Genomic DNA, 11,472 nt, shown 5'->3' with positions numbered 1-11,472 from the left:
AGTGTTGGCCCTGCGATGTCCAGGATGTAGTCTGCCTTCCGCCCGATTGTAGCTGAGATAGGCACCAGCGACCCCAAAGGGGAATAGGCGGTAGAAAATTAATGAATGGATGGGTTATTTCTGCCCCAAAGATAACATATTTGTCCATGTTGGTTTTACAAAAAAGCTTGGACCTCTGCCAAGAAACGGTGCGAATTAATACAAGAACTAATCCAATGCAAGCAATAATGACGATACTCATGTTCATAATTTTGCATCCAGGTGTTTAACTACTTAAACTTCTATGGAATAATGCAGGATGTTATCCATCCATTTTCTACCGCTTGTCCCTTTTTGGGGTCGCGGGGGTGCCGGAGCCTATCTCAGCTGCATTCGGGCGGAAGGCCGCGTACACCCTGGACAAGTCGCCACCTCATCACAGGGCCAACATATAGACAACATTCACACTCACATTCACACACTAGGGACTATTTAGTGTTGCCAAACAACCTATCCCCAGGTGGATGTCTTTGGAAGTGGGAGGAAGCCGGAGTAATCGGAGGGAACCCACACAGTCACGGGGAGAACATGCAAACTACACACAGAAAGATCCTGAGCCCGGGATTGAACTACTCAGAACTTTCATATTGTGAGGCACATGCACTAACCCCTGGCCCACCGCGCTGCCTGGAGGATGTTATATGCATGCAATTAATTAATGACACTATAAATATTGCTAAAAGCAGGGGTGGCGTTAAAATAAAGTTACAAGTTTTGTTTCAAAGGGGATTTTTAGGACATTGTATGTAGTATTTTCCTTTTCTCACATTTCTTGTTGTTATTATCTCTTTTTAAGCAAGTGTATTTGTTAGCCAACTCAGAAATGCAAGACTTGAATGAAAGGTCAAGTGTATTTCTAATAAAAGGTATTATTGCTATGTCTAGACTTTTTCCACTGGTTTGCATACAAAAAAAATACATAAGTGAGGGGTATTTAAAAAAGATGTATTTCTCCGCATTTGTTTACTTATTATATATATTAAACAATGCAATGAATATTGAATGTACTTTAATATATTTAATCTTGTGTTGCCACAGGACAATACAAAAACATACTTTGCTCTTCGAACAAACCTGGTTTAAGGTTCTTATGGATTTTAGTTGATTGAGGATGACATTTCTACTCATTAAGGTCTAGAAAAATATCTTTAATGTGTCCAAAAGTAAAAAAGAAGAAATAAATTATAATTGGCTTTACAGCATAGTGCATATTTAAGTGAATAAAATGAGCAAGACATTGAAAATCATTCAGTCCTCCATTGTTCATTCCTCAAGTGCCAAATTTCGCCAAAGCTGTTATTAAAACCAAAAACTTTCCCATTATATGAAACGATATCATATTATAACACCTAAACAAAGCATGGGAAACACACAACATGCATGCTTTGGATACTGCATATATGTGATAAAACCTGTCACAAAAGTATAAAATAAAGTCTCAGCCCTACAGGATAATATCATAGTAAACTCATATAGTAAAAGTATAAACATATTTGAAGCACACATTCTCAGGTATGGCTTGACCATGCTCACCAACAGTCAATATTTGCACATGCCCCTGCACACACACACTCTAACGCAAACACACACACACTTTGGTCCACTATCACTGCAGCTCCTCATCGCTGTCGTCCACTTGTTGAATGATGAGGTCAGCCCCCGAGTCCTCCGCCAGGTCATCGTCGTCCGTTGCCACCCAGGCCCTGTTACTCTCCTCTTCCTCACCATCCACGCCCAGCAACAGAGCCGGCTCCTCGTTGGTTTCTTCCAGACTGTCCATGGGCATGCTGTCGCAGCCCACTTCCTGGATGCATGTGGCGCACATGCGGAAGCGCCGTGTGCCCTCGCACACCACGTGACCCGTCGCCTCAGTCACCGGACACTTGCACTTTCTGCACACCAGCTTCCTGGCTTGATGGATCTGACAACCAGATGACAGAGGTCAGATGGAAAGGACCCATAGCATCCAGATGACCCAAATTTCACCAACAAGTTATTTTTATGGGTTTTTCTGCTCCTGAAAAATAATCTGGCAGTCATTTTTCGACGATATCATTTTTTTTCTTTTTGGTAGATAACTAACTGTACTTGGAACTAAAGATGTCCGATAATGGCTTTTTTGCCGATACCCAATATTCCGATATTGTCCAACACTTAATTACCAATTCCGATATCAACCGATACCGATACATACAGTCGTGGAATTAACACATTATTATGCCTAATTTTGTTGTGATGCCCCGTTGGATGCATTAAACAATGTAACTTTACCATGAATTGATTAACGTGGACCCCGACTTAAACAAGTTGAAAAACTTATTCGGGTGTTACCATATAGTGGTCAATTGTACGGAATATGTACTGTACTGTGCAATCTACTAATACAAGTTTCAATCAATCAATAAAAAAAAAACAAGGTTTTCCAAAATAAGAGAACAACTTCAATTTCAGTTATGGAAAAAATGCCAACATGGCACTGTCATATTTATTATTGAAATCACAAAGTGCATTATTTTTTTTAACATGCCTCAAAAGAGTTTGGAATTTGGGACATGCTCTCCCTGATATAATCCTGATACCCATTACAACTATGTGAAATAATATACTTTGACTTTCACAAAGTGCTTTTTTTTTTTAAACATGCCTCAGAACAACAGCTTCAAAAACAATGAAGGCACACAGCTTCAGTCCTGAGTATACCTACAGTGGGGCAAAAAAGTAATTAAGTCAGCCACCGATTGTGCAAGTTCTCCCACTTAAAATGATGACAGAGGTCTGTAATTTTCATCATAGGTACACTTCAATTGTGAGAGACAGAATGTGGAAAAAAATCCAGGAATTCACATTGTAGGAATTTTAAAGAATTTATTTGAAAATGATGGTGGAAAGTATTTGGTCAACCATTCAAAGCTCTCACTGAAGGAAGGAGGGTTTGGCTCAAAATCTCACGATACATGGCCCCATTCATTCTTTCCTTAATACGGATCAATTGTCCTGTCCCGTTAGCAGAAAAACAGCCCCAAATCATGATGTTTCCACCCCCATGCTTCACAGTAGGTGTGGTGTTCTTGGGATGCAACTCAGTATTCTTCTTCCTTCAAACACGACGAGTTGAGTTTATACCAAAATAGATACATGGATGATACAGCAGAGGATTGGGAGAATGTCATGTGGTAAGATGAAACCAAAATAGAACTTTTTGGTATAAACTCAACTAGTCCTGTTTGGAGGAAGAAGAATACTGAGTTGCATCCAAAGAACACCACACCTACTGTGAAGCATGGTGGTGGAAACATCATGCTTTGGGGCTGTTTTTGTGCTAAGGGGACAGGACGATTGATCCGTGTTAAGGAAAGAATGAATGGGGCCATGTATCGTGAGATTTTGAGCCAAAACCTCCTTCCATCAGTGAGAGCTTTGAATGGTTGACCAAATACTTATTTTCCACCATAATTTACAAATACATTATTTAAAATTCCTACAATGTGAATTCATGGATTTTTTTTTCACATTCTGTCTCTCACAGTTGAAGTGTACCTATGATGAAAATTACAGACCTCTGTCATCATTTTAAGTGCGAGAACTTGCACAATCGGTGACTGACTAAATACTTTTTTGCCCCACTGTACGTCCGTGTTTTACCGGATATGTACCGCTCCGTACAGCGGCGTTTTAAAAAGTCATTAATTTGACTTTTTGAAACCAATACTGATCATTTCCTATATTACATTTTAAAGCATTTATCGGCCGATAATATCGGCAGGCCGATAAAAGGAAAGGACTGAAAGTGGAACCTTAAGGAACACTACTAGCATAATTAACTAAGTTGAACAAATGATTACTAGTTGAATCTGAAGTAAACAAGCTACAACAACACCTTGGTAACATTAATCACACTACGATAAAAATGTGTACCTGCCAAAAAATAGAGTACTTATAGGCCCTGAGAAACACCTCAGTTATGTAAATTCCAAGTTTGGACCCCAGTGTTTGCTAGTAAGGTAAAATGTCAAATCAAGTGTTTACATTTGTAGTTGTAGTTTTTAGCGGTTCTATATGGAATATACTGACGGATATGAGTTAGAAAAATACGCTGCTCTGTATTAGAAATGGCAACAACGAAATACGCATGTGCATGTATGAGCCAGTCTGCCCCACAACAAGAGAATAAAGAAAAAGAAGGAATTTCTTGGCTACAGTGTTAGACTACAACTAGATGAAAAGGGCAGGCTTGCACAAAGCTCTTCGGGTAAACCTCTACCATATATAGAGATATCCGCTGACATTTGCGCTAAATTAGTTTTGCTTACAATTTCATTGTACAATGTACAATGACAATGACGATGTATTCTATTCTATAACCAAAGCAAAATAGGCCATTAAAAGTCTCAGATTCCAAGTTGTAGCAAGTTTGGAAGAAGGCACAATGGTTTTATAAATATCTCCGCCATGCCTCCATGGTTTGATATCACATTTCCGGGACTTATGGGGATCCCAAATACACAAAACAGGTACCAACAGGTAAGAAAGGTTGCTTTCGCATGATAGGATTCCTTTAAGTTCATAGGTGTGCATACCGTCTCAAAGTGGCTGCGTAGATGTTCCAGGCGAGTGAAGCGCTTATTGCAGGCCTGGCAGGGATACGGCCTCTCGCCCGTGTGGCATCGCAAGTGGCGCTTAAGGTCTGCCTTCCTTTTCACAGTGTGTGTGCAGAAGGGGCATTTAAAGCGCATTATGGGGTTGGACTCTGTATAAAAATAAAAAAAAAGGATACAAAATTTATTTTGGTTAATCTCTGGATTTGTTTATCTGCTCACCTTTGTTAAAGTGTCCAATAACACCCACAATAGGTGGTAAATTGTTGTAAAGTTCCTCCGCCTTCTCTGCCTTCTGCGTCCTCGCTTCCTGGATGTCCAGGTCCTCATTTTGGTTCGAGCGGGTGTTGTTGGACGCCTTTCTCTTATTTGCTCCTCTGGAACGCCGCCGTTCAGACACGGGTAATGTGTACAGAGGGTCTTGGGGGTCCTCTAAGTCCGTGTTGAGGTCATTAGCAGGACTGTTAGGGCTTGTCTTCAAGGCTGATGTGGTAATGTCCTGCTCCAAGTCCTTCCCTATGTAGCTAGATTGGGACCTGGAGCTGTCCCTAGTCCAAAGTGCTGGAGGTGGACTGACTGAACGAGGGTCTGCATGCTGCTGCTGCTGCTCCCCGGCATCCTCTCCTGCGCCACTGGTAAAGCTGCATGTCTCTGACAGGCTGTGGCAACGATCGCTGTCTTCGTCTTTCGCACTGATGTCCAAAGAGGACTTAATGAAGTTCTTGCAGTAATTGATAACATTGTTCATCTGCAGGTAACTGGCCGCAGACATCACCTCAATCACGTTGTGACTGGACAGGTCCAGCTGGCCCGAGTAGATGAAATCCAGGATGACGGTGAAGGTCTCAGGGCTGAAGACGTCGAAGGTGGCGTTCACAGACTCCGACATGCCGTCTGGCGCCTGGGACAGCAGCATGCGGAAGTAGCCGCTGCTGGCGAACAGAACGTTGCGGTGGGCCCTGAAGAGGTGGCCCTCCACCAGCACGCTGCAATCGCAGAAGAGCTCCTGACGCCTCTGCTGGTTGAGCTGCTTCAGCAGGCTGGTCTGGTGAGCCACCGTGATGTCGGCCGTGTTAAACCATCTCTGAGGCTGCCTGCGGGACACCACAATGCATATGACGAGTTCAGCCTCATCAACGGAACCTTCATTAACGACTTCATGTGTGAGCACCACGAAAAATTTAAGGAGCCAGACCAACCATGGAACAAGCACAAGGTAACGGACATCCGAAGCCACTGTACTCCATAAGTGGTGAAAAACATTGCATGGGAAGTTGAAAGAACTGTTGCAAAAAATATTTTGATATTACCTTTTTAAATTCCGTATTTTCTTTTTTTAAATAACATATTTTACAGTGCCAATACTTGTTTCAGGTGGAATGAGTCGTTTTGTATTTTGGATAACAGGTGTATAGGTTGAAGTTGATTTTGAACATGTATGCAATTTCAACATGATGCATTATATTTTTTTACCTCATATTTTTTCACATGCTCGAAAATGGAGTAGGAAGAAGGAAAGCTTAATAAATCCTTTCCCTTTTCCACTTCATGTAGTCTTGGACATTCTCAATTCAATTGATTGATTGAGTGATTGATTGATTGATTGATGATTCAAGCAAACTTATTGAAATTTCACAGCTATATAAATTTCATATTAACATTTTTGACGTCTTTTTTATGACTTACATATTCAAATGACAGAAAAAAATATTCTAACATTACAAAAGCCCGTTGGTGATGTAGTGAACCCTGGTTCAGTTTAAGTTGTGTACCAGCTACCTGCACCAAAGCAGCTGGTCACTATTGGCTCCAGTTGGACGCACAAGCAAAAAAGCTTTGCACTTGCAAGATATTTTTGCTTACAACTTTTTGGCACAGTATTAGAACTACACAACACTGAATAAATCTAAACGGTTGAAAGTGGACTTGTAAAAAAAGCTTTAGTCATCTTTCGTAAGCATGAGATGGCCCAAACACATAAGGATAGTGTTGTTGGATTGAAAAGCTTGCAGGCAACTTGCAAACAAGAAAATGTTCCACAGATGATAGCAGTGTAAACACATTTGCACTACAGAGTTGACCTAAAAACAGAGGAGGTTCTGGTGGAAAGGCATTCTTGCCTGGAAAACAGGGGCTGGATGTCCACCCAAATATATGTTGTCTGTTTCAAAATGTTTGCACTTGCAAGATTTTTGTTGGCTTACAATTTGTTGTTACTGTATTAGAATTACACAGTACATACTGAAGAAATGGAAATAATTGAAAAGCAATATTGTTAGTTTCCTGTTACTGTGATGGTAAATTAGGAAATTTAGACCACATGCATCAAATTCAAGGCCTACAGGCCACACCTGGTCAGTAGGGATGGGAAATATGGACTTTCACAATAACCTGCCATTAATGGTGAAACGATAAAAGTGAAAATCAAAAACACCCATAGAACTCCTCCGAGTTGAATATGAGTCTGTCAGTACATCCGGTCTTCAGAGCCCCCAACCACTGGTTTATAGGGTTAGGCAAAATAAGTGCTCAACTTCAGGCTAAACCCTTTCCATCAGTAAAATTGTCAATTGATGAATGTAAAACTGTTATTTTATTTTGTTGACCACTGACCGAATAAATAATAAACTAACTAACTCATATTCATTAATTTTATTTGTTCTGCAATTTAAAAATAATAATAATAATAACCATCCATCCATCCATTTTCTACCGCTTATTCCCTTTTGGGGTGGCCGGGGGCGCTGGCGCCTATCTCAGCTACACACAAAACTAATATAGGGGGACTTAAGAACATTTTTTAAAATAGGCCTACTAACAACGCCAATGTTGTCCAAGACAGCTTTTAATAAGTTGACATTAGGCACCGACTGAGTGTAATGTGTGAATTCAGGTGTGCACATAGTAAAGAAGTATATTTCTATCTTGCTGCACTCAACCCGGCAGACGCCCCGCCCACTGAACTGTCCTTTACTCCTATTTGCTCAAGCGGCAGTCAATCAAAGCACCTCCTCGACTGGGCTACACCCGATACCAGTCAGGGAGCTTCGGGTGACAAATCCGTGTAATCACCCTCATTGGAGACAAGGAACACGTCGAAAATCGGATGCTACAAACACACAAATACCCCTCAGGAAGAGAAAATAGCACATTGTCACCAGTCAGCTTTAAATAACTGTAAACCCCGTTTATACTTTTTTTTTTTTTTTTTACAGTAACCTATTTTCCCATCCTCATGTCGACTACGACACGCATTCAGTTTTAATGACACGATACAGTCGGACATTATTAACCACCCGCCTGCATAGCACCACGGTGTCCCGAATAGCTGACAAAATACATTTCCTTTATATATTTATATCCCCGTTTAAGCTACAGAGCACCGTGTGAGTCCTGCCAGTGTAAAGCGGGCAGCGGCGTACCAGAGCAGCCCAGTGTCCTGGAGCGACGCCCACTTCAGGCTCCGACCAGCACACAATGGAAAATAAAGACACCTCAGAACACAACCAAGTGATATCTAATGCATAATTATTTGCAATACATCCACTTAAATGGTAGACGTGATGAAACACCCGTTTTTTTTTTAACCAAGCGGATTCCCTCCCCTTCAGTCACTTCTCGCTGGAGGTCCGGAGCATAGCGGGGAGGATTCTCCTCGCGTGCCCGAACGTATCGCCTCTCTCCCGGCGCGAGCAATCGCCAAGACCCGCTTACGCCCCTCGCCTAATCCCCGCCATAAAACCCATCGATACTCACTGGTGGTTGGATTCACCCGACGCCCGATAGAGCCTATTCACCCCCACATCCGTCACCATATCCATTTTTTTAATTCCCTGTAGCCTTTTTTCTTGCCTTTTCCTCTTGTCCAGGGTCCACAGTCAGCCACTTCCTGCTCAGCCCTAAAGACCGAAACCCGGCAAGAGAGACAGGAGCGCTGTGCTGACGTGGGTGTTTTATTAACTGGGTGCCCGAGGGTTCAAGGAGCCATTTAAAGCCCCAGCGCCCCGCTATGGTTGGAGTCCTTGCAGATGAACGCATGAACTTATTTGCTAACTTTCACCGATGCCTAAAAAATACTTTTTAGCACATTTGTGTCATATTTCTTGAATTTTCACTTGTGTTTGTAAAGAGTAAAATAACAGACGTGTGTTAGGGGAAAATAATCACCAAAGCAATACCTATATTTTATAATGCACTTCAAATACAACTCAAACATTTTGAAACCATACTTTATTTAATTTACAGTGTATTTTCACAATTGTGGAAATCAATATATTTGTCAACTAGTAAATATAGGGGAAGCAGACTCACACTCTAAAAAATGTCAGGATAACAAACATGATAAGCTGCAGGAAATGGCTTTTCAACTGGCAGGGTGGGGGCCAAATATGTCCCTGGTTTACACCATACCACCCCCAAGAGTTCAGTAAAAAACTTGGGACACAGGCATGTTCGCAGCAAATTCCAAAAAACACCAGACTTCTCCTGTTGTGTAGAGCAGTGGTTCTCAAATGGGCGTACGCGTACCCCTGTGGGTATTGAAGGTATGCCAAGGGGTACGTGAGATTTTTTTGAAATATTCTAAAAATATCAACAATTCAAAAATAATTTATAAAAATATGTATTGAATAATACTTTAACAAAACATGAATGTAAGTTCATAAACTGTGAAAAGAACTGCAACAATGCAATATTCATGTTGACAGCTAGATTTTTTCATAAATATTGATGTTAAAGATTTTTTTTTGGTGAAGAAATGCTTAGAATTAAGTTCATGAATCCAGATGGATCTCTATTACAATCCCCAAAGAGGGCAGTTTTAGTTGATGATTACTTCTATGTGTAGAAATCTTTATTTATAATTGAATCACATGTTTATTTTTCAACAAGTTTTTAGTTATTTTTTATATCTTTTTTCCTAAATAGTTCAAGAAAGACCACTTCAAATGAGCAATATTTTGCACTGCTATACAATTTAATAAATCAGAAACTGATGACATTGCTGTATTTTACTGCTTTATTTCTTTTTTTCAACCAAAAATGTTTTGCTCTGATTAGGGGGTACTTGAATTAAAAAAATGTTCACAGGGGGTACATCACTGAAAAAAGGTTGAGAACCACTGGTGTAGGGGGTCAGCGTGTATGCATTGTCAGACCCTTGCATTGACATTTTAATTTTGCTAGCAAACATAGAACACTGGGGTCCAAACTTGTGATTCACATAACGGAGGCGTTTTTTTAAAACACCCCTTTTTTGGGAGTACCGGTAACATGATTAACATTACAAATAAAAATGGTAACTAAGGTGTGGCCGTAGTTTATTTGAGATGCAGTCAGTATTCATTTATTGGCCTGCATTAGTTATACGAGTAGTGTTCCTAATTGTTCCATTTTAGGTTCTCTCTTTTTCATCTTTTGGGCTATTTAGCTGGGTGCCCGTGAGTTCAGTTTAAAGTGCGGAACCCCAGTTCTTAGCCTACTGGAAATATGGCCCCTAAAACCTATTTGTTAAATACCCCTGCTATAGGAAGTCTTCGATTTACGAACAAGTTGAATACCTTAGATGCATTTTTTTTGTGTGTAAGTCAGAACCTAAGATATTTACACTGTAAACAAGACATTGAGAACATTAAAAAACATTCATGTAAATATACAAATCAAAATTTTAAATAAACAGCAATTAAAAAAGAAAGTTATTACTGTTGATTTCATAAAAAAAACGATATCATGTCTAACAAATGCACTTTTTCCTTGATGATGGCTGCAGTAGTTGAGCGGCTCGAACCAATGCTTTCCTTTCTCAGCATGTTTGTGATGTCTGAGTTCACTTCTATGGCGATGACTATTATTTTGTTTGGCACATTGCAATCAGGGAAGTCTTCCTTTCGTTGTCCTTCCTGAGTGTGCCTATGCACGACTACATTTTTTTCCACCAAAGCCTGCAGCACCTACAGTAACTATTTCTTAGGGGAGTCTCGTATTTATTACCTTTTTCTTTAATCATACACATGTGTCAAAGTAATACTAAATATGATTGGCCTTATTGTCATGATTTTTTTGATTATTTGTATAAAAATCTAGGAGGTGGTCTATTTTGACACCCACTTATGTAATATGGTTCATTACCCAATAAAGGGTTAAATAGGTAAAAAATAAAGCATTTTATTTCCCTTTATGCTTTTTTAACATGACACTGTACAAACTGATTGTGGGCTTTGGGCTTAGCAACCAGACGCTGCTGTTTTGGAAAATCCGGTCGGGTTCATTGACTGCCAGCGCCACAGATCTTCACCTATGTGCAATCAAGTACAAAATAATATCAGACAAATGTGTACTACTTTTGAAAATTTACTTATTTTGCTGAAGGACGGTGAGATATATTACACATTCTCTCCAGTTCAAAGTCAGCCTTCCAGCCGAGCTCCTTCTCCGCCAGGCGAGGGTCAGCGTAGCACGATGCTACGTCTCCTTCTCGACGAGGGGCGATCTTGTAGGCAACCTACAGAAAGATCATCGGTCATTTTCAGCTCAAAAAACTCATGTATTGCACTACTCATAATCAATTAATTAGTACATCAAATACTGCTACTTACTTCCTTCCCTGATGCTTTCTTCACAGCATCTACCATCTGGAGGACCGAGTAGCCTATTCCAGTTCCGAGGTTATAAACCTGTACATACAAAAACATCAACGAAAACATAATAAATACACAATTAATACACTTTCCCCTGCACAATCTAACAAGAGTCAAGAAATGGACTGTTCCAGAAATAGTGCCCTTATAGGTAAGCAGTATAAAACTGAATTTTTTTAAAATTTATATTTTGCCCAACATTC

At 40.3% G+C, this 11,472-nt stretch overlaps 2 protein-coding genes across 3 annotated transcripts in view; both read right to left on the bottom strand.

Moving 5' to 3' along the window:
* Positions 1 to 1,031: 1,031 nt before the first annotated feature.
* zbtb8a (zinc finger and BTB domain containing 8A) lies at positions 1,032 to 8,614 on the bottom strand. The gene is made up of 4 exons (XM_061895576.1): positions 8,391 to 8,614; positions 4,857 to 5,728; positions 4,617 to 4,786; positions 1,032 to 1,960 (listed from the first exon to the last, which is right to left on the bottom strand). Exons 1-4 carry the CDS (start codon positions 8,453 to 8,455, stop codon positions 1,646 to 1,648), a joined length of 1,422 nt encoding a protein of 473 aa, XP_061751560.1. The 5' UTR covers positions 8,456 to 8,614; the 3' UTR covers positions 1,032 to 1,645.
* Positions 8,615 to 8,849: 235 nt separating this feature from the next.
* The window catches only part of gale (UDP-galactose-4-epimerase), an 18,100-nt gene continuing 15,477 nt past the window's right edge, over positions 8,850 to 11,472 (bottom strand). For both annotated transcript variants that reach the window (XM_061895577.1, XM_061895578.1), the window contains exons 9-11: positions 11,228 to 11,305; positions 11,019 to 11,133; positions 8,850 to 10,926 (exon numbers count right to left, since the gene is read on the bottom strand). In XM_061895577.1, the coding sequence (XP_061751561.1) occupies positions 10,856 to 10,926; positions 11,019 to 11,133; positions 11,228 to 11,305 (264 nt within the window). In that variant the 3' untranslated portion in view covers positions 8,850 to 10,855. The remainder of the gene's footprint in view (positions 10,927 to 11,018; positions 11,134 to 11,227; positions 11,306 to 11,472) is intronic.

This window comes from Nerophis ophidion, linkage group LG03 (assembly GCF_033978795.1).
Source record: "Nerophis ophidion isolate RoL-2023_Sa linkage group LG03, RoL_Noph_v1.0, whole genome shotgun sequence".
Classification (NCBI taxonomy): Eukaryota; Metazoa; Chordata; class Actinopteri; order Syngnathiformes; family Syngnathidae; genus Nerophis; species Nerophis ophidion.
Note: the sequence above shows the minus strand (reverse complement) of the source record. Positions and strands in the feature narration are given on the sequence as shown.